Below are 22,697 nucleotides of genomic sequence, written 5' to 3'. Positions count from 1 at the left end.
CATCGTGACAGATCCCTGGTTACCATGGCAACAGCAGATTTGCTTTCCCCAAGAGCGCCAAAGGGAGAGCAGGAACTCGGGTTGAATCATAAGAACGGGAATACTTAAAGTAGTGTCGGTCTATGGTCGATTTGGCCCAGGCTTCGTTTAGTGAGCAGGCTTTGTGACAGGAAACGATTTCATTCTACAAAAATAATCTGCTGATGAGGTACGCGAGAGTGCAACTATCTGCGGAAAACAAAAGATCCACTCGACTCCACCGTGGCATCTCGGAGCAGCAAGGTGCTGAGCCCTTCCTTCACTGATCAAGTCAATGAGATCATCAAGGGAGAGAGAGGAGGAGGACCTTTCTGGCAGGAGGGAGGGGGGGAGGGAATGTGGATCCGGGGTACTTCGTCCCCGTTCTCAGTGTTTGTTCGGTACCTGCCGTCTTGCTGTCTGGCCTCAGTTGTCCTTGGGCAGGTAGCCCATGTGCGCGTTGGTGAGGAAGTCACAGGTTGGGATGCTACAGATGGCTTGGTGGATGTTCATGGCTGTGATTTCTCTCGGAGCCCTGGGAAAACGCTATTGAGCATAATACGTGCAACATGCGAGAAGATTCAAACTGACCTGTTGTGAGGGGATTTAGCGAAGGCACCGGCCAGAGCTTCTCTCAGGATGTCGCTGGCCAACTGCTCCGTTGCCTGCAGCGCACACGCGCACATTTTAGCCACGAGAAGAACAAACACACAACTCTGCGCGGTACGGGTGAGGGCATCCTGTATAATTCATCTCTTCCGCTCCGAGCAGGAGAAAGGCAGGCTCTGCACTAACGTGTGACTGACTGACCTTCACAATCATGTCTTCAATCACCGGAGCAAAAATGCTCTTCTCCACTTCCACTGGCTGGAAGGTGATCCCGATCTGCGAGAGACAAATTCAAGCATTAAAAACCATTCCCTGTCGAATCAGGTCTCTTCATCCATTGTTGTCAATTCAAGATGCTCCTAACCTGCTGAGCTGCTTCATTGACAAATTGGGCCGCCAAGCAAGGCCCCACCAAGAACTTGGGCTCTGTGTCGGCCTCCTGCTCCTCCTCTTTGACCTTGACTTTGGTCGGCGGTGTCACGGTGACGATGTCTACGATCTCGTCGTCTGCATCCTCCGGTTCGGTCTTCAGCAGAGCTTGCATCTGCTCCAGCCGCAGCAACAACTCGTCACTGCTGCTCAGCGTGGTGGGACACTCTGTGGATGGATTCAAAACGCTCTCAACAGCTGGCGAACATGGGGACATCTGCTTTACAATACATTGCAGGCGCACACACACATACCTGGCTCGCTGTCAATCTGCGTGAGGACGTCCTCGATGGACTCGTCGTCGTTCCTGTGCTGCGGTTCGGGGTCTGGCGGGGTGTAGCCCCTCTGTCGACACCACTGAACTACCTCTCTGGTCTTTGGGGGCGTCAGCGCCTGGAGGCCAGGCGAGTGATCCAACACGTTCTGGATGGCCCGCTTGACAGCCACCGCTCGCTGAAGCTACAAGTAAACATACGTGTACATCTTTTTTCCAACTGGACTTCAAAATGTCCCTACTCGGGGCAGAGCGTGCTACAGGATGGATGATTCAATTAAGAGGAGATGAGATGAGGCAGGGATACACATCTGAGGAGATGTGAGGAAATGAGGCAAGCAGAAATCTAGCTGACTCAGGGTGTGCTGCCTAGAGTAAAACAAATAAGCAAGTGTTGCCTTAAGAATAGATCGACATTTTGTTTCATGAACATGCTCTTTACTCAAAACTGCAATGCCAATGAAATGAATGGAAATGCCATTTCAGCCCCCCCCCCCACAAAAAAAATTATTGTTTTAATTCAACAGCGCAAAATAACTGAAAACTGACCTCTGACGCCCTGCGTTTTCCAATATTCCAAGAATAATACTGTTCTGTTGAAGAGGCACAGAATGGATGCGAGTCTTCAGCTAAAGGGGAAGAAACATCAGACTCGCGTGTCAACTCAAATGATTTTTTTCGTCTGTAGCGTCCAATTCAGCCAAATGCGACGCTCCCTTACACTTATCTGGCACGATGAGCGGGAACTTCTTCACCACAGCCGTCAACAGCTGCATCATGGTCTCTATGTATTCCGTGCTGAAGAAAGCACAATTCATTATTGACTCATGCACAAAGATTCTTGAGTGAGTGTAAGAGAAGCAGCGTACTTGATGAGGTCATGCAGAAGATGATCGGCGCCTTGCTCCTGTTTGACCGTGGTAGACGGATCGTGGACAGATGTAGGGATGGAGGCGGTTGCCGGGGGCGACGGACCGGCTGTGACAGCTGTGCCGGCACCGGGCTCCGTCTTCACTGTGGCAATGGAGAAGCAAGAGTCACCTACTGCTCCGATCATTTTGTGGAAGCAGGTAAGTCCAATGCAATTGTACCTTTGCCAAGAGGCATGAGTATGGTCTGCATTGCTCCTGAGCCACTGGACACCGCCAACTGCTTGAGCTGGTTAGCAGGGATAGTCAAGACTGTCTGCTGTGAGTTGGAGCCTCCAGAGTGGATTTTCAGCATGCCTGTTTTGGACGGGAATAGCTCTCAACATGATCTTATTCAGTGAGCTCGTTTCAGCCTACCTGATACGGTCGAAGCGGTCTTTCCTCCCCCCGCCGGCGCGGTCGTCCCACTAACTAGCGATGCTGCCGTGACCAGTGACGTACTACCGCTTTTAGGCACCACGCTCGCACCTTTGGCCGTGCCGACGACAGGCACGCCGGCGACGCCCTTGGCACTTTTGGCCATTGCGGCAGAGTTGGCGGCACCTTTGACCAAGGTGGCCATGGCGGTCTTGGTCAAACTGCCGCCTCCTGCGGCACTGGCGCTCTTAGCCGCACTAATCACCGCTGCTTGATTGGCTGCCATCAGAAGGGAGTGGTACTGGGAGGCAGACTTCCCACCATCGGACGCCTGCATCCATCACAGTACGTGGCAGTTCATTAGGACAATGGCTCAAGTCATATTTTAACAAATGACCATTTTTTTTGCGTCGTTTTATTAACAAATTTAATATGACAAATAGCAGCTTGGTCATATTTGCTTTTTCTTCTGGGGAATGTGGACTAAAGGAAACGACTCACAAAACTAACCTGCTGCTGCTGGTTGCCAGTTGTCGCAGTGCTGACTGAGCTGGGAGCGGCGCTGGTGGCAGTGATGACTCCGCCGGTCATTCTCAATGTAGTCATTCCCGACTTGGACAAGTGGCCTGCCGCTGTCACTGTCTTCACAGAGCCATCTGACAATTTCACTTGAGCGCCCTGGGAACTGCCAACCATCTAACGTGTGTCGTAACAGACATTTGATACGCCGTCAGATTTTTTTTCTTGTTTTTAGTCATTGTTGTGTTGTCAAGAGGCAGCACTGAGGACTAATCCGAGATCAGTTGAATAAAAAAAGAAAGCTAGATACAGCCAAGAGTTTCCTACCTGAGCCAAAATAGCAGCCTTCTGTCCGGCTGTGACCCGAATGGCCTGCTGAGGAGCGGTGGATGGAGATGACGTGGCGTGCGCTGCCACACCAGAATTCCCCTGCTTCCCTGAGCCTTGTGATGGCTGGCCCACAAGAAAAGTGCCCTAAAAATAAACATGGGATGCAGAGCCATCAATAACACTGAATCGTTTCATTATCAATAAGTCATACACTGACTGAAGAAATAGCAGTCTTGAGCTCCGCGAACTATGGATTCAGAGGTAGCGCTGTTCTAAAAACGGCAGAAGTGCTTCTTGAAGGATTTAGAAAGTCTCCATTTATGGACTAGAATAAAATGTCTGAGAGGACGGAGATGAATGTTGCATGTCCTGCCACTGTATAAAAAGCGCATCCCTACCTGCAATATGTGAAAGATGGCCGACGTTCAGAGACTCAGTGTCCCAACAGGTTTGAATGAAATATAGAATCAAATAGCACTGTCGAGTTTGTACCCACCTGAGGAGTCTGTTTGAGGATGTAAGAAGTGTACGAAAGGTTGGAAGGCAAACTGCTGGATGAGGACGCGGAGGACGTCGGAGCGCCCGCTGATGAGCTGCTCTGAGACTGCTGACCTGAATTGGACGGGAGCACACCAGGCGCAAATCTCAACAAATATTTTCCCCGTTACTTTTCATCCGAAACAATCATTTGAGCCATTTCAAAACAATTCCAACGGAATCTGACAATCAACGTGCGGGGAGCGGAGGGAAGCCTCGAGCTTGCAATGTGAAAGAACAGATGACCGCAAATGACTCCCAAGTCCAGAGGATAAGAAAACTTATCCCAATCTGGAACTGCCACCAAACTCAAATAGAAGTGGTAGTCATTCATGATGTTGGATAACTTGCCTAACTTGAACTAACGGTGACTTATTTCCGTCAAGGGAGGAGGAAATGTCAGGGCAAATTGCTTTTGGCCCTGAGCGAAAACCCTGACTCGGCAGTTTTGAATGGTCGTCATCGCAAGTGTGAGAATGAGAGGAACCAAACGACTGAGGCGATGTTCATGATGCTGTTGCAAAAAAATAGGACAAGGTGTCTAACCTGCATTGGAGGCTCGGAGGATGGCTCCCTGCGGGATGAGAAGCAGCTTGCCCTTCCCTGAGGGATTCTTGCTGTTGGTGGTCAGGTAGAGCTTGGTGCCCGGCGGCAAGTTGGCAAGATTCGCCAGATTGTTGGCGGGCAGTTGAAGAGTGGCCATCACTGCGTGCAAAATACATACGGAGGATGACTCAAACGTACTTTAAGAAACCGCAGAGGGGATTTTTGAGTGACCTCTGACCTCCAGTCTTGCCACTTGAACCTGGCTTGGCCGTAGCCGGCTGACCAGAGATGCCAGTGGTTCCGCTGACGATGGCTTTTGCGACCCCCTGAGCCAAAACCTGCTTCCCACCCACCACCTTAGAGACAGACGGACTGCCCTTGGCCACCAGAATCTGCCCGCTGCTGATGGCCACCTGTTTGACCGCAGACTGGAGCGTGGAACTCACTGGAATACCTAACATCTAGCAACGGACATGACACCCAAACCTTTCTGTGAGTGATTTCCCTTTGAACAGACAAATGGCATTGTCAGACAAGCTGACCTTGTTTGTTGCAGCCCCAGATGCCGCTCCCGCCTGTTTCTGAGCTGACATGGAGATCATGTGTCCTCCTTTGACTGAAACCAATTGATGCGACGCTGTGGCAGCTGGTTGGGTAGAGACTGTCGAAGCCATCTGCTGCTGCTGCTGCTGATGTGTTGAGACTTCCCCTGGCTCTTGCTTAATAATAACCTGCAAACAAACGCATGACGGAAACCATTTCGGTCAACCCGTTAAGACAGGTTGCAAATTTGACAGCCCAGAACCTGCAGACACTCTTTTACAACTGAATGTGGGAATTGAAGGTTACTCTTCAAACAATCAATATTCGACTCACTTTCATTCCAGATGAGAGGAGGGTGCTTGTGTGAATTTTGGGAGCTGGAGAGCGGGTTCCAGCAGATTGTTTGGCCGAGGGACTTCCTGTGGAGAAAAACATAAAACATAGGAAGTCATGGGAGGGATGTCATAGAATCCAGTTCTTGATATCTTCTTCAAAGATTTTTCCTGGTAGAGCATCTTTGAGTGGGTGTTATTATTTCTCACCGTGGGACTGCTTGCAGTCAAAATGTGCGTTGGTGAAAAATGGAAAAGAGGAGAAAAAAAAAGGGATACACTGGAGGGTAGTAGCTATTTATCATGTTCTGCTTTAGACCACACTAGCACATCCGCCATTTTTAACTTTCTACGTGGGAGGCCCAGACACCGCCTGGGCAGGTTCACGTGGGAAGCGGAGAGCTTACCTGCGGAGGCGGCCGACGAGGACGCCGCACCGGTCACTTGACCCGGCTTGTCCATGATGACGTAAGGGTTGTTGAGCACCGAGGACGAACTCTGTTTGCTGGGAACAGGGGTGGAGGAGTTGGGCGTGCGAGGCAGCGGTGAGTGGCTTGGCGTAGATATTGGAGAACCTGTGCGAGGGAGAGCGAAATTAAATTTTTTTAAATATACGTTATTAATGACTAAGTGGACTTATCAATGGAAGTGAATTACAAGGTGACATACCTGAGACAATTTTGCAGCTCATCGTTATCGGTTTAAACGTCTTCCCGGGGGACTCGGCGGGGCTAGGCGGTTGTCCTTGGGGAACAATCTTGCAGCTTGCTGTTATGGGCTGGAAGGCCGAGTTACCGTGGCAACCCAGAGTGATCCTGTCACTGGCTTTCGGTCGTGTCGGCGTGCGTTCGCTCGCTGTGAGAACCGAGCGGTGAGCCCCTGTTGACCGACCCGCCTCTGCTTTGATCGAACCTGGGCCAAAGTTAAAAGTTTCTATTTTTACAGCCTTTGGAAAATGTGAATAAATGTTCGTTTGGGTTTACCTTTGTCGAAACTGGACTCGTACGGAATGGGCGAACTGGATTGTCCGCAAGGCTGAGCGGTTGAGGTGACCGTCATTGGGCTGCTTGCTCTGTGGGCCAGCTTGGATGAAGATGGCTTCAAGATGTATTCCTCGCCAAGAGAATTCCTTTGGAGCTCAACATCCACCACCTGGAACAAAAGACTGTCTGAATAAAAAAAAAAGTAAATAAAATATATATTTTTTTCAAAATACCTTACCGTCTCTGCACCAAGTGTTTGCAGCCCAGTGTAAGTTCGGTCAAGCTGCAGGAAGATAAAACACCATGGCGATCGTCCCACTGAAGAAATCTCTTTTGTGAATTTAAAGTATGCTATGGTCTGACCTTCAGCTGATGGATAATGTCGACGCGTTTGTTGCGATGGTCTTTAAAGTGGATCTGGATCCTTACAGGAAACTCGCCCCACCCGCGACGGGTTAAATGAAACGGAGGCTCGCTGAGAAGAGAAGCAAAATCCATCATTCAAATGCATACATCTGTAGAAACTCAAGTTTACTCCTGACGATGCCTCGCAAAGGGGAAAAATACGAAAGCTCCCAGCAAGGAATCTCACAATTTTAAATTTGAGTATCGAATACAGTTTGTTAATCATGTTTGTTTTTCGTTAGTGATTACTTTACGGTATGCACATGCTATTTTCCGCAATGATGCCGAGAGGGAGCACGGCACGGGAAAGAAAACTGCAACGAGACGGTAGAGCTTATGTGACCCGTTGCCATAGCGACGCAAAAACCTTATCAGCTGAACGGTCCAGACGGATTTAGACTGCTGACAGAGAAAATAATTATTAAAAAGCCACGTGCACGATGAAATCCTCGGCCATCGTGTGTAACGATGGTACAGTACGTCGCCTAAGAATTCACATGATATTTAAAAAAATATTTTTCATAAAGACACAAGACAAAACTGTGAGTACTCATTCCAAAGTTTGGGTTAGTTTATCTGAAACAGATGACAAGGACACACAGCAAAGCCCGCAGTGTCCTATTCATGCAAAAAGCATCTCTGGTGTAATATGACAAAGCCAGAACGTAATCATTTGTCTTCTAAAATAATTACTGCTTTGTTTTACGTGACTCACTGCTTTCCATTTGGAACTTTTAGCCATTGTTACCAAGAGATTGAACCTCGGAGGGATACATGTGAAAGGGAGTGGTTATTTGACATGTTTGTCCACTGGTGACTCACCAGTTTCTGAAAGAAGGAGTGCTTCGGAATAATAAATCTTTTTTTTTTCTTTTTTCTTTTTACTACAATAGACCCACCAAAGTCAAGATAGTCTGATTTATAACGCTGATGACTTCCAGTTTGTTCTACTATGTATATAAAACGGAATGAATTTCAGTGCGGCGAGCGGGCTCGTATGGAACAACTCCGATAGCGTTTGACACCTGATTGTTTGTGGGCAACACAAATCTGTTACAAACCTCCGTCATTTCAGTTTAGACCTGCCTGAAATGTGCATGTTATTTCTCGATGACTGGCTGCACAAGGTGTGCGCGAGTAGGTGTGCCCGCTTAGTCATACTGAACAGAGTCACTGTGTGACATCACATATTTACGAAAAGGGGGAAAATACGGAACTGTAACCAAAACCTTTCAATTAAACGTCATGTTTCGGCTGATGTATTTTTTTTTTCGACAGCAGGTCGTATTTTATGTATCATCTTAATAAGAAGCTAGTTGCTAGTTAAAAAGGGTTGGGGCAAACTAATAATCTGGAATAAGGATTTAAGGGTGGAAGTAAACACAATGTCGCCCGTAGTCAGACAGATTGGCACAAACCTGACTTCCACCAGGTCATTGGGTTTATAGCTGGGGTGCAGGAAGAACCAGACTTTCTTGACAAAGTGGTCAATGCTGGGCTCCTTCCTGGAGCCCCTGACGTACACCATCCACTTGTGAGTCGACTGGTCGTTCTCCTCCCGTTTATCGGGAGGGATATATCTAAAGGGAGAAGGAGAAAAAAAATCGAGTCAAACTAGGTCATACATAAAGTGGCTATAAAAAGTCTACACACCCATGCAAAAAAAAGCCAGGCTTTTTTAAATATCCATGATGGTTATAATTCAATTGAGGGCCAATGTGAGCACGTGGTACCGTTTCGGAGATGGGATCAGAAATGGAAAGTTGTAAGCTGATCAATTAACAGAGTGGTTCGTTGAGCACGTGACATACTTGGAAACGTTTCCCACAACGATTGTCTTCTTTGCATAGAGTCTGGAGGACTCATCTCCACTTGTGTGGCAGGTCACTCTCTGCTCATTTCCCAGCATAGTTGACACACCAAATGTGTCCTGGAAGAAATAATAAAGTAAAAATGCGATCAAATAAATGAAGAAAAACAGGTTTCCAAAACATTTTACATGGAAAAAATGTCCCCAAAAAGAAAACACCATATATTGAAACAATAATATTTTCTGATAAACTAATTTCTACTCTGATTGGGATTCACCGCTTTAGATTGATGCAACTTTCGTCTTAAACCATCACAAAATAAAAATACACCAAATCCACGGAAGTAATTGGGTCCACCTTTCCAGTGTTGCGACCGGGTCTCCGCTCAAGCCTGTCACTGTCATCCCTCCACACTCCCTCGATATCTTTGTCAGTTGTGTCTCCATGCTGCGAGAGGGACTCGGACTCAGACTGGGCCAACGAAGGCGTCTCGGAACCCTGGTTGAGGGGGGAGGACGAACGAGAGGGAAACTCCAGGAATCTGCGGATGGCTGGATGGTTCAGCGCTGCGGGGTCACTCTTGGAACTCTGCAAGAATACACAACGACGTTCATGGGTAAAAAAAAAAAAAAGACCACACCGTTATTTGCGGTTTGAATTTTAAAATTTGAGGAAATTACCTCCTGGAGCTTTGTCATTCCAGCAGTGGCATAGAAATTTGCCACTATGCACGCTCTCAACTTATCCATCATCCTTCGGGCTTCATTGAGTCGCTGAATTTTTCAAATTCAAGTAATAAATGTAAACATTGTGCAGAGGACAGGGAGAGATAGAGACGTGACAAAACAACACAACAATAATACAATATACCTGACTGATAATATCTATTTCATGCTCTTTGTTCTTCATCTCCAAAGAAAACTGCTCAGTGATTATGGCTTCTATTTTCTGGACTGTTGCATCTCGAGCTATTAAAGGAAGACGGAGAACCTTTATATACTAAATGCAACCACAGCGATATTACTCAAGACATTTTGCATGACTTAAGTCAGGTGTTCAGTGCTCAAGGACTTACCATTTAACTCTGCAGCTTTGTTTCGTTTACTATTTTGGACTAGTGCAACGTCCTCATAGTCGGGATCACCATCTTCTATTTTCCTTTTAATTCCTGACATGATTTTTTTTTATCTCCTGAGGAAACAAAATCAAAACAAAACACGAGGTCACTTCATTTAAAACCGACCATACCGGTGCCCCTTAAATGTTACACGTGTTTAGTTTCGATTCAATTGACATCCACGACGAATTGTACACAAAGGCACATGTAAACGTTAACGTAACTCGTGATTTTTATGTCTTATAAGCCCAAAGTTGGGCAATAAGGTTCTTGTTGCTCGAGCAGGTAGCAACGGGGCGCTAGCAGGGTAGCGAAAGCTAGCACGGCGTTTTACGATATAGGCGCGTTGTAAGCTACGATATAAACTTACTAGAAAGCCTTTTTGTGGGGAGGAAGGTTCCTTTACGGCGCGTTAGGTCTTATTCAGTGGCTGCGGGGACGTTTAACTGTTATAATTCGCATCTTTCACACTCGTATTGGGGGAAATTGCTAAATCTCGATGTGGACAAGAAAGCTAAATTGCAGATAGCTAGCCTTGGGAGTTCGTTAGATCGTCCACTAGGAGTCACTGTTGTACAAATGCTGTGCCACTGTATTTAAAAAGGGATATAATACAAAGTTTATTGGTGATCATTAATGACAGTTTGTTGAAAACCAAATATATAAAATGTTAAAAGCAAGAGTTACAGCTATTCTTTGTAAAACTAATGATGTCTTGTGTAACCTCAGCTACACAAGTTATTTAAATCATTGAATCATCAAATAATAAAGTAATGCATTATCTATTGATTTGAAATAATTTCATATTCTATGGCTTAAATTGCTTGCTTTTGCGATAAATTCTGTATTGACTGTTTTTCTTTGATTGGGGTTGGATGTCTCTGATTGTCCTAATTTAATCTTACAATTATATAGCAGTAATAAGAAAGCAAATTATTTTGTAGAGAAAGAAAAAACTTTATTGATATAGTACACAAGTCAACCATTACAAAAACATCTTAAATCCTAACAAACAGCATCGTAAAATATAACATCAAACATACATTTGTAATGGTTCATATAAAAAGAAAATCAATATTCCCCTGCTGGTTTATTCTTTTAAAGGCACTTTATCCCAGACAAGATGATCACATCCAATTAACCCAAGTTGGTTTCTACCGTCATATCAAACTAATTTTCTTTCAGAAAATAGTTCGGATCTTGATACCTTTTGCACATGTAGTGAAAAACACACAATCCCATTACAAAATAAAACCACAAAATGAATGTAAATATTATTAAAGCAAATGTGTGTAAATCTCAAAATAGAAAACAATTCAAATGGAACCCAATTCAACATGTTATCGCATTGATTTAAATATTCGGTGAAATTGACGTCCGTTTGAGAAAAACTAATTGATGGATTGTTATATCCATGTCTTCTTAAATTATAAAAAAAAAATGCTGAACACAAGCGAAGGCAAAGCTCTCACATCTTTCTAATCTTTCCCCAAGTGAACTTTGCCCTCTCGTGTCTGTGTTGTCAAATCTGAATTGTTACATTGCGTGGCCAAACAGCGGCGCACTACACAATCTCCTCCACGTCATGTGAAAGCAAATAACTGTTTACCAATACAGAAAAAAAAAAGCTCAACTCATCTATTTAACATTATTCTGTCAAAGTGCACAATTGGGGCTCTCAGAAACAAAAGAATATATTGCAAGAAAAAACAAAAAATTCACAGCACAGCTTTTCTATCAATATCGATTGTAAAAAAAAAAAAAAGGAACAAAAACTTTTACTGACCTCTAGTCAGGGCTAGTGCTTCAAACATATCCTCCCTCTCGCAAACCCACAAACATACACGGAGGTATCTACGGTTAACCCGAGTTACATCTTGTGTCTTTTAATGGAAAGGTGTAAGCAGCATTGGTTAACACTGAGCGAGCTGACACCATCCAAACTACGTCGGAAATGTTGCGCGCACATCAACCGTTCTATTCAGAGCAGACTCGAATAAGGGAGGTTCGGTCTACCAAAACATCTCCCACTACATCTACACCACCACCCACATGCCCGCTATACTATGACGCAATCACAATGCACATGGCTAAATGTGTACACAATAACTTTGTATAAAAAAAAACATGCACGCACTTATAACTTATATTATACAATAACAATACCAGTAATGTGATTAATATAAATGATAGCATTGCAAAATAAAGCTTCAAAAAATAGGAAGTGGAAAGAGTTCAATTGAATGAACGGAAAAGCGAGATGAAGGGAAGCATTTCAGATTTGGAACATATTTGATCAAGCTGTCCAATTATACGACAATATTATTTTTATTAAATCTAAGCGCTCGATTGCTGTTAGCCTCTCATCTGTTTGAATGATAACTGAAAAGAAAAAGGGAGAAAATAGAGATTTGGAAGTGTATAGTGACATTTTAGACACCCTGTAAAGTAGGTAAAAAAAAAAAAAACTAATGTGCCATTATTTGGACGTACTTGGGTCACTTCCTAGAAATCCCGTTGCGTGTTTGACCGATGATTTTATCCGATTATCTAATAAAGTGTTCACAGCACCGCGATGAGTGTTGCTACATGATGCCGTGAGAAAATAAATTAACTGAATCATGCTTGCAATAAAGTGTGTGTTGATGCATTCAAACATGGGAAGTGCATGCGTGTTTCCGCTCATGGCCTGTGATACTTGTCGTTGAAGCGATGAATGGTTACGCAGCCGTGGTAGGAGATGCAACGTGGCATAGCAGCCACCCCTGTGATGATGCCTGTGGCCGGGTCATAACAAATGATGGTGTCGGTGGCTTCGCCGTTTTCGCCTCGGCCGCCCAGGATGAAGATCTTCCCGTTGCAAACCGACATGCCGCAGCTCTCCTACGAGCGGAACATGAGACCTTGGAGTTTTCTTAAATGTGACAAAAATCTCCTACCTGTTTTCCAAAAGTATGCACCACATGGATCCAGTAGTCCTCCACGGGGTCGTAGCAGAAGAGGGACTTGGTGAGACCGCCGCACACGTACACGAGGTTGTTGAGCGACACGGCTGTGATGCAGCGCTTGGCGATGGGGATGTTGGCGCGGAGGAGCCAAGTGTCGCTCTCTGGATCGTAGCACTGGACCTGTGACATGAGGATGAAATGTTTTCACTGCTGACGCCACCCCAGCTGTCATCACTATTTGTCCAATGTGTGTTTAAGGACGACATCTGTTTCCCACCTTGTCTGAACAGGTATTGTCGTCAGGCCCTCCTCCTATCACGAAGAGCTTGCCGGCGCAGCTGGCCACGGCCGGCGAGCTCACCGCCTCCTTCAAGGGCGCCACCTCTGTCCAGCGGTTTGAGAAGGAATCATAACACTCCACGCTGCTCAGGCGGCTTTGGCCGTCGTAGCCACCCACAGCGTAAACCTGGAATATCCATACAAAGCGAATAGGTGAGTGGCATACTAAAAACTTTGGAGTCGGCGCTTACGTGCACTTTTCCAATGAACAGTAAACGGCACGTCTAATTATAAAGGTGAACATGATTGCACATCAGCACAAAGAGAACCAGTCCATCTAGTGCGGAGAGGAAAAGAAATGACGCACTGTTTTTAAAAACATAACCTCTGTTTGACGTCTGCAAACTCCGGCCCACGGGCCATTGTTATTGACTAACCTTTGTAATTCAGCATGTCGTTTGACATCTTAAGCCACTATTTAATGTTGACACAATCCTTTGAGTGTCCCTAACTCTATCAACACTGAGGTAAGGCCGGAAAACTAAATTTGAGAGACGGGCGATGCGGTGTTACGGTCGTAATATTAGGTACACCTGCACAATAGTGTTAGTTATAGTTACACTAGTTTATTAGCAAAATGAACTATTCATATTCATTTTTCATTATTCGTTAGCAATAGTTCATTTGCAATACGACGGAATATTGATTTATGTTCTATAAATGAGAAATAATGCAGGAAGTCTCATGCAATTGTAATGTCTTCTTATCCTTCCGAGTAATATACAGTGAAAACAAATACCAAGAAGGGGCAAGGAGAGAGGAGGGGGGGGGGGGAGGTAGACATCCCAAGGAGGAGGGAAAAGGGAGGACGTGCACGTTGAACGTGGATATTTGCATTCCCAACCCGACGGAACGACAACCAGGCCTGGTCGTGGATGAGTTGCTTTATATGTGGCGACTAGCAATCAATAAGGTGCAGTGACCCCCACCGGACTTTGATTTGTATCTCAAATCATCTTTCCCCATTGAAGTGAATACAAATGCCATTAATCCGTCCCAGAGAGTAGAGTCAATGAGCAACTGATACAAATCGTGATGGAAAAGAACAGCTGAGTGCTGACATGACAGGGACAAGAGCTATTTTTGTGCAACTCTAACAAGGATCATAGATATGGACAGAAGTGTGAGTGCACTTCCATCAAAAAGATGAGTTAATTGCAGTACCAACTTCTGTAGTGTACTCAAAGGTACATTTTTGCCAAAGCAAACGTGGGGGGAAAAAAAAATACTTCTCATGATGTGACCATTCGTGCTTCAGCTCAAAATGGGAAATTACGGTACAAGGGGAAACTGAAAATAGAATGAGGAAACCACTGACAAGGAACTGAATCTCGCTGTATGTGGGAACAGTCAAACACAAACATTTATTGGATGATGGGAACTAACACACAAATAATATAATAGCGTTAACAGAAACACATCACGAATGAGATAAACAAGTGTAGTCATAAAAAGAGTGGGGAAAAAAAAGCGAAAAGCACACGTGTGCATCAGACACGGGAAGAAGTCAGACATGAACCTCGTCTGGGAGTAAGAAGAATGTGTCGACCGAGAGAAATATTTATGTGTGCAAGTATGTGTGAGCACTTTAGCCAATTCACTGCCAGTCCAGTTCTTTGAAAACCATGCAAAAAATAAAAACAATTAAAAAAATGAGGCCATCAAATGGTACCGTGGCCTATGTAGTAAACAAGTGTGTGAACTTGTGCACACTGAAGGAGACAAAGCTTGAATCTGAATCCAAGCCCGTATTTAATTCAATCTGATCAATTGCTGTTGTCTTTGTCAGATAATTAGAACCTCTCATGAGTTGCAATGCCAGTGCCAATAAATACTGCACAAGCAAGACTCGACGATCCAGTTTGAGAACTATTTCGGACATAACTTGAAATATCAATCCTTATTTGATTTGAGAGATCGTAAATAGCATAGCCAAGATGGAGGGTCAAAATGCTTTAGTCACAAATGTAAGAAACTGAAAATTGTGCAAACTAGTATTGCAGTTGCCAAGGCACTTTTTTGGAGCAGGACAAACACAATTAAGCGATGACACGGTGTTGCTGCTTGGAACAAGACGGCCTCATTGCCCAACACGCCTGATAAGCAAAAAGCAGGCTATCGACAGAGGCGACAGGAATTTAGAGTAACTTCCTTTTTGTCCCTGAAGAGAAGTGGTGAGGTCATTACCGTCAATCACAAAGACACCGATGCTTAAAAGCAACTTTTTGTATGTCTGCGGTTTTAGATAATAAACTGGAGCATGTGTCAACGGCGCGTCTCGGACATTATACGACACGACTATAAAAGTAGTCTGAAAGCTCTGCTTTAAACTAGGACTCGTTGTGCAAATATGTTCAAAGACAGCACGCTTACCTTGCCCAGCAGGACACCCATCTTGTGTCTCCAGCGGCCTTTATTTAATGACGCCACTCTGATCCACAGGTTGAGTTGCGAGTTATACATCCACACGTCCCTGCTGTTGATGCGACCACCTGAAGCACAGACAAATCCGGAAAAATAGTAAATGGCCCAAATAATAAATGTCTCTTAAATGAGTTGTTTTATTACGGGTTAACACTTTGAATTCTGGAAGGCAAAAAAATATCGATGAATGACAAATGTTTTTGGTGACGTTACAGATGATGAAGTGATTCAAGATGTGTCCCGTCATCAATTATCTGCTGTTTACAAAGTCAAAGAGCCAAACAAGCCTGCTACCCTGAAGGTTTATGAGTTGGAACAATTTGAATAAAAGTCACAAGGCCGGTGGAGGGAGAACTACCACAAAGGCGCCCCTTGTAATCTTGCGTAATAGTTTTGAAAAAAGTGCAACAAATCAGTAGACACGATATACATATTGCTTTTTCCTTTTTAAAAACTCACTTGGTGTTGTTCATTTTGCTCACGCTGCTAATCACTGCTCTTAACTATCGCACAGCAACCTCGTGCGAGAATTTATAATCCTCAAGGAGCAGTTGTACCTTCAATTTGAATACGTACAGTATGAAATAATGATTCCCGTCGCCTGAGGAGGAAACTGTAAGTATGAGCTATGCGAGGCTGCTAGGCAAATGTAGACGACGACAAACAAAAACGATTCGAATGGTCGCCCTCGCGGTGGGTTCGAAGCGATTCGGTGGTTGTCAAGACTTGTTGTCCTGGAGGGGAAAGCACGAGTAGTTCTGGATAAACATTCAGGGCCACATGCTGTTTAAGACCACAGCTTACTGCAGCTGTGCTGGATGAACTAGCCCGCCCCAGCCCCGTCCCCAAGGGGGGGGCAACAGGCAGAGTGGGGCAGGTTAGGAACTTGAGTAAAGTTGGAAATAGAAAAACAAAGCAGGGAATTTTTTTTGGATGGAAACGGGTCAAGGAAAGCGTGCACGTGTGAGTGTGTGTGTGTGTGTTTGAGACGGACGGGGGGGAGGGATGTGTTTACTTTTCCAGGCGGATTCTTGGGGGTAGATAGATTGCACACGTGAGGACTTGGCAGTAAGCTCATAAAAAAAAATAAAAAAAACATAAACACGACACACTTAACTGAAGGAAAGACCAGGTTCCCCCCCCCCCCCTCTTTTTTTTCCCTCTTTCTCAACTGCTGCTTTTTTTTTTTTGTGCTGGGCATGTTCGAGCACGACTTATAATTGGAAGAACATTTAACACGACTTATTCCTGGGGGAAAAAAAAATAATAATCAGCTCCACAGTTATAGTCCAAAAACATGGAACAAGAAAAACATTGAACTTTAGAAATTTCGGCTCGGAAATAAAAAAATGAATGTTGTAATGTGCTTATCTAGCTTACATATTCACTTAGGGCAAACTTTCAAATCAAGAGAGATGTAGCTGGGCCATATAAAAGGGATTTCTTTTCACCCCCGTCCTGTTTTAGCACTGCTAGCCACGCTTCAAAACAACACCATCAGCGATGTGGGTAGGCTACGCGAACCGGATCTTTTCGACCGATAGAAAAAAATGTCGGACTTAAAGATGACTCGACAGTAGCCTGCCGAGTGCATCCAGATGTTGCTCTCATATTTTCCTTGGACTCATTGGGGAAAAAAAAAAGAAGCTTGGACAGAAAGCAGACATGGTCACTTGGCCGGGAGAATTTACTGGCTACGATAAAATATTGCAACCAAGAAACCAGATGTCCTATTTATTAATAATTCTATATGGAATGTGGAATGCACAACCTGCGGAAATTCGAGCAGCTACTTCTGTGGAAATGTTTCATGCCTACTATTTGGAAAACCCACAATTGAAAAATTTTCTTATGTGACGACACCAGTGACTCTTACCTGACACGAGAATGTCATTGCGGAGGGCGCACACGGCGTACTCCGACTTAGTGAACTCGGGGAGTTTGGCCAGCGACTTCCACTCCCCCGTCACTGGATCGTAGCACTCGGTGTAGGGCAGGTTGAAGCCCCCTATTCTCTCGCAACCGCCAACCACCACAATCACCTCCGAGTAACCAGTTGACCTAGAAACAGGAAGATATTTGAGTTGAAGAGATGCAAACAACAGTTTTCATTAAATATGCCCAGGGTGCTACATGAATAAAGAATTTGAAGGCTCTCTGCCAAATGTCCTGCGGTTGTAACAAAGCTATGTGAAGTTGTGGTTGATATTGTGAGCTGGAGCGTGTTTGTATTGACTCTTAAAGGGAATTCAAGGATTTATTTACAAATACATTCTAGCCTGTTAGCTTACCGTATTTTCCGGACTATAAGGCGCACCGGACTATAAGGGGCACCTTCAATGAATGGCCCATTTTTGACAAATTTTGTCCTTATATAAAAGCGCGCCAGACTATAAGGCGCACCATTAATGCATCATGTCAGATTTTTAATCCAAACCGAATCATTCTCCATTTTATCTTTTTTATTTAAACTTCAGACGTAACAAATTACTTTATAATCATAAAATAATGATCCATCGTCTTTTTGATTCATGATTCATAGTCTTCAGCGGCCCACTTATGATTGATTTCATGACACAATGCTTCGGGCCAGTTTAAATTTAGGAATTTGGTCCATATATAAGGCGCACTGTCGGCTCTTGAGAACATTTTAGATTTATAGGTGCGCCTTACAGTCCGGAAAATACGATACTTGTGTGGAAGCTCCTTTGTCGGATATATTCTATATACCATAGGCTTAAGTAGCTATGTTTTCATGGAGTAAGGATATTTTGGCTAGGTCATTTAAGACAAAGGCACTGAATAACGCGTACAAACACACACACACTTACGGCAACATTTTAAAGGATTTATTACGACAAGGAAGACCGAGGTGACGTTGCTGCATTCGTCACTTCACTTATCTCTAAGGCAAAGTTCGTTTTCAGGCACTTCTATCAATCTCAGCAAAAACAAAACTTCAACTTTATTTCTATGATCACATAGTTGTTATGTTCCAAACTGCGGATTGGAGAAGTCCAGCTTCCCTTTGTTGTGATATGAGAGAAGGCAAGTTATCATTATGTAGTACATGTAAGAGACAGTCTAAGCCAGGCGTGGCTGGTGTCATTTGCTCACGTGATGTTGTTTTCATGTTCTGGAAGCTTCTCAATCAATCAACTATTTTGAGCAGAGGTGAATTGATCCCCCTGGGGGCAAACTGAAAGAGGAAACCAACTGTCTGCTTTGCTTCCCGCTCATAACAAACCTGCCTGGATACAGCGACAACACACAGCACACCGCCTCGGTGACTTCACAACACAACAGGTCATTGGGGTCAATTCATGTAATCTATTTTTTTCAACGAGCGACTGTACCAACATGCCCTACTTCCTCCTTTATCACTTCTACTTAAACAGGAGCTACATAACACAGACGCACTTTACTTGGCAAAGAAACACTCCCTGTTTCTTTGTCTCGCGCACACACGCGCAATAGCACAAAAATAAGACCAACCACCAACCAGTTGTAACCAAAGTGTTTTCATCTTGGGCTCGACGTCAATCTGATTAATTGTTCAACTCTAGCTTTTGGAACGTGGGTACCCACATCAAACAAACAATCAATCCATTCAAAGATTTGTTTGAATGTGTAATTTCCCTGTGCATACCGGTTTTACTTCACGTTAGCAATAATGAGGCAAAAATGTACCTGCGCGGCCGGGTTCTGGGAGACATCATTTCATTTCCAAGCACGTGGTAGCGCCTGGCTTCGTGGAGGAGATGGTAGCACTCCGGAGCGTTCTGGATGATCTGGTCTCCTTCCACCGTCTGGACAAAGTAGTTGGGGTGCAAAAGTGGCAGGCGCACATGATGGAGCAAGGCCTTCAGCATGGGCTTGCGCTGCTCCACACTGTGGTAAACCCAGCGCATCACGGCCTCAAACACCAACTCCTCCTTCCCAATGGACAGCTCGTCACTGTCGATGTACTCTTCCAGCTCTTCCTTGCGGAGGTCAAGGAACTCCTCGTGCTGGGCCACCTCGGAGAAATTGGCCAGAGCGTAACAGCGGCAACGGCTGGCCAGCTGCTTGAGGGAGTGAGCGTCCGCAAAGCGCTGGATGCCCAGGCAGTTGCACGGGTCCAGCTGGTCCTCCAGGAATTTGGCGCAAGCGTCACGTAACGTGGCGATCTGGAAGAGATTGGAGGTCTCGAAGAGGAACTGGACATTCTCCGTGGTGATCTTGGCACGGCCGGTGTAAACGTAAGCGAGGAAGGATTCCATGGCTTCGGCCAGAATGCCGTTGATCTCCACCAGCATCTCGCGGCTCTCGCGGTGATCGTTGCAGAACATGGCTCGGAAGTAGGAGGAGCACGCCGAGAGCACGGCCCGATGGCAGGGGAACTCGCGGCCCTGCACGCTGATGACCACGTCGGTGAACAGGCGGCAGTCGCGGAACTCGTTGAACACCTGCAGGATGCCCTCGGAGTGCGAGGAGCCGGAGCAGAAGTCTAACACTTCCTGGCTGGCCAGTGTCTTAGAGTCCACTTCAAATACCTGAGGAAGCGACATTTAGCATTGACATTTAACAACTTAATCGCCTTTCGTCTGGCCAAGTAAGGCTCCATTTTATTTGGCAAAAAATGTTAAATGAATGCAAAGACGTGGTAACTACTAAGAAGAACTTCATTCGTCAAAGACATTGTTTGCTACACATAGCAACATGTCAACAAGCTAAATGGCAAGTGGGCTTTTCTCAATTAACATAAATGGCTGACTTTTTCCTCACACACCTTTCGTTTTACAGCCGGTGAGTCTCTGATGCCGTTGTCCTCCCTGTTCATCCGTCTGCCCAGAATCAACACCATGGCGACAGGGTTTCAAAGGAGACTCAAGATGACCTGGAGAAAACACGCATCATTTGTTTTGGTTTCTTTCCGAGTGCTTGTATGTGCTGGGAAAGGAGGCCATCCATTTTTATGAGGTCGACTGGTTGCCAATCAATTGCAGGCCAACTTAAAGCCAAAGAGACAGATTGGTGAACATTTGCAAGAAATAGGCAGTTTGAAGAGGCTTTTTGGAGTTCAGCTTGTGAATAACTGGAGCAAAAACAAGTGTTGTAAATGTTTTACATCAGTTACATGACAGACACCCTTCTGTTTAAAATCTATATATGCATGTGTCGACACTTCCTCTAGCTCATCACTGAAACAGTTGTGCCCCGGAGCACAATAGACGCCGTGAGGCGGAAGAGCCAAAGAGGCTGGAGACAGGTTGAGCAACCGTTGGAAGGACTATCCCACATGTCAGTCAGGTTTGTTTTGAACCGCTGGGGGCGGGGCCTCGCCAGGACAACACATCATAAACACTGATACAACACAGGCTGGAGATTCCAACTTTTCAAACTTTTTATACCAAGTAGTACTACCTCAAAAAAATACTTGGCTTTCCAAAGACCAACATCAAGACAGAAGTTTTATTCCTTAAATAATATTTATTATTGTAATCTACTGTAACAGTATACATAGTTTGAACATTAATTGAGTTTTTTAAAAGCCATATGTGATAAATTAAATCATTAGGATACATTTGGAAAGTTTGAATACAAATTTACCTTACTTAAATTAAAATTTTGTAATATAGGGGAAGTCAACCTTAAACTTTTTTTTGTAAAATGTTGTTCAATGCAGCCCAATTAATCAAAACACTGTGTTCTGATGAATGTTTTCTTTACGGAATATGAATTAAACAGGCAAAATCCACTTGTTTTTAACCATCTCAGGGGGCGGCCATTTTGCCACTTGCTGTCGACTGATAATGACATCACAGTTTCCGGTCTCAGGGCACAACCAATCAGGGCTCACCGGTTTTCTGAAGCTGAGCTGTGATTGGTTGTGACAAGAGATGGAAATGTCATTTTCAGTGGACAGCGAGTGGCAAAATGGCCGCACCCTGCAACGGATAAAAAGTGATGAAATTCATTTCAATTAGGAAATTCTGCACAAATCTGAATATAACTTCCTGTGGGAATATGTCCTGATAAAAAAAAGAAGCAGCTGTTTGACAGATTGACAGCTGCAGGAGTGAGGTCATTTACTGCAAGTTATTTTTAGACTTTGACAGGCTTTTCAAGTGTGCGAGGTAAATAAATAAACCTGCTTTTAGGATGTGAACAAGCACCTCATCAAGACAATTGGACTGGTTGGGCCACAAGGCTCCTGACTAAAATCTGGTGACACATGACACCTCAATTCAGTTTATATCACAATAGCAATATAATTTATTTTTGGCAATAGATTTGGTCGTTTGCTAATGTAACCTTTTTGAGACTCATTTCACACTTGAACAAAGCAATGGGAAACTGCTGATTTGATAGCAGTTCAGACAATGCAAGCTAGCAACAATGTACTGTATATCATTAGGAGGAGCGGGGGGGGGGGGGCATTTTGTTTAGTTATAAGTGTATTATATTTTTTTCCGGTGCACCTAAGTACATTGTAGTCTGTATTTTTTCTGTTTTTACTAGGATTTTTTTTACTAACTGACTATTATTAACTATTTTACTTATTAATACTCAAGTTGTGTGCGTTTCAAAATAGTATACTTTTTTTTTTATAAATGTCCACAACAGTTTTAATATTTGGATGAATAACTCGCGTTCTATACATCATCAAGTAGATATTCTATAAATGCCAGTCAATGCTTCGAAATACAGGAAAACGTGCGCATGTAGTAAACAAAGGGGACGTATCTCGCGGCGACCGTCAGCCAACTCTTAGAAAATATCCAAAATAGCTGTCATATAACCTAGATAGGGGGAAGACCGTTATTATTTGAAATTAACTCGCCATCGGTTATAGAAAACTACTATTACCTTAGAATGGTTTCCGATTGAGGCTTCCTTCTTGGTTAGTAGACAAAAGCGGTAAGAGGGGAAAAAAGCCCTCAGGGGAAAAAAAAGACCGTTTCTGAAAATATATTTTTTTAAACTCCCAACGATGAATTATGGGACAATGCGTAGATTGTTACGCAGCCCGCACATTATGACACTAGTACGATTCCACTAACAAAGGACTCTATCTGGCTAACTGTAAACACACAAGCTATTTATACTTGACAGAAAAAAAGTTCCTTCCCCCGAGCGCCCACTCAGCTGGTGACGGCGGTGCATCCTGGGTGATGTAGTTTATTTAATCATTCCTTCACGGCTTTTTGTCTTGCACATAAACTACACTTCCCAGGTAAACGAAATTCTCCACGTGGCTCGCT

The 22,697-nt window shown here is 44.4% G+C and overlaps 2 protein-coding genes across 4 annotated transcripts; both read right to left on the bottom strand.

Moving 5' to 3' along the window:
- Positions 1-356: 356 nt before the first annotated feature.
- yeats2 (YEATS domain containing 2) lies at positions 357-10,284 on the bottom strand. Of its 3 annotated transcripts, none has more exons than XM_061295777.1 (29): positions 10,110-10,284; positions 9,698-9,813; positions 9,493-9,590; positions 9,303-9,395; positions 8,980-9,210; positions 8,623-8,741; positions 8,230-8,391; positions 6,770-6,881; positions 6,645-6,689; positions 6,407-6,575; positions 6,093-6,335; positions 5,831-5,998; positions 5,425-5,510; positions 5,091-5,279; positions 4,787-5,009; positions 4,549-4,707; positions 3,962-4,077; positions 3,463-3,609; positions 3,127-3,312; positions 2,617-2,947; positions 2,422-2,556; positions 2,200-2,344; positions 2,052-2,128; positions 1,880-1,959; positions 1,311-1,515; positions 992-1,224; positions 829-903; positions 610-683; positions 357-553 (listed from the first exon to the last, which is right to left on the bottom strand). In XM_061295777.1, the coding sequence occupies exons 2-29, from the start codon at positions 9,795-9,797 to the stop codon at positions 445-447; spliced, it is 4,110 nt and encodes a 1,369-aa protein (XP_061151761.1). In that variant the 5' UTR covers positions 9,798-9,813; positions 10,110-10,284; the 3' UTR covers positions 357-444. The 3 variants fall into 3 exon arrangements, with proteins under 3 accessions (XP_061151761.1, XP_061151762.1, XP_061151763.1); XM_061295778.1 differs by having other exon boundaries at positions 3,127-3,258; XM_061295779.1 differs by lacking the exons at positions 357-553; positions 610-683; positions 829-903; positions 992-1,224; positions 1,311-1,515 and adding an exon at positions 1,526-1,699.
- A 388-nt stretch (positions 10,285-10,672) lies between these two features.
- Positions 10,673-22,550, bottom strand: klhl24a (kelch-like family member 24a). Its single transcript, XM_061295280.1, has 8 exons — positions 22,303-22,550; positions 20,222-20,329; positions 19,141-19,985; positions 17,327-17,511; positions 15,400-15,518; positions 12,965-13,153; positions 12,679-12,867; positions 10,673-12,622 (listed from the first exon to the last, which is right to left on the bottom strand). The coding sequence occupies exons 2-8, from the start codon at positions 20,294-20,296 to the stop codon at positions 12,422-12,424; spliced, it is 1,803 nt and encodes a 600-aa protein (XP_061151264.1). The 5' UTR covers positions 20,297-20,329; positions 22,303-22,550; the 3' UTR covers positions 10,673-12,421.
- Between the last annotated feature and the right edge of the window lie 147 nt (positions 22,551-22,697).

This window comes from Syngnathus typhle, linkage group LG13, assembly GCF_033458585.1.
Source record: "Syngnathus typhle isolate RoL2023-S1 ecotype Sweden linkage group LG13, RoL_Styp_1.0, whole genome shotgun sequence".
Taxonomy (NCBI): domain Eukaryota; kingdom Metazoa; phylum Chordata; class Actinopteri; order Syngnathiformes; family Syngnathidae; genus Syngnathus; species Syngnathus typhle.
This window is presented reverse-complemented; position numbering and strand designations above follow the sequence as displayed.

What these genes read in the sequence shown, in the direction of transcription:
- klhl24a (XM_061295280.1), bottom strand. Translation starts at nt 20,296, where the DNA reads ATGGTGTTGATTCTGGGCAGACGGATGAACAGGGAGGACAACGGCATC. An exon ending in CACCGGCTGTAAAACGAAAG is followed by an intron (nt 19,986 to 20,221) that starts GTGTGTGAGGAA and finishes TCGCTTCCTCAG; the next exon opens with GTATTTGAAGTGGACTCTAA. An exon ending in CCCAGAACCCGGCCGCGCAG is followed by an intron (nt 17,512 to 19,140) that starts GTACATTTTTGC and finishes TCCTGTTTCTAG; the next exon opens with GTCAACTGGTTACTCGGAGG.
- yeats2 (XM_061295777.1), bottom strand. Translation starts at nt 9,797, where the DNA reads ATGTCAGGAATTAAAAGGAAAATAGAAGATGGTGATCCCGACTATGAG. An exon ending in CGAGTCCAGTTTCGACAAAG is followed by an intron (nt 6,336 to 6,406) that starts GTAAACCCAAAC and finishes ACTTTGGCCCAG; the next exon opens with GTTCGATCAAAGCAGAGGCG. An exon ending in GCTCATCGTGCCAGATAAGT is followed by an intron (nt 1,960 to 2,051) that starts GTAAGGGAGCGT and finishes CTTCCCCTTTAG; the next exon opens with CTGAAGACTCGCATCCATTC.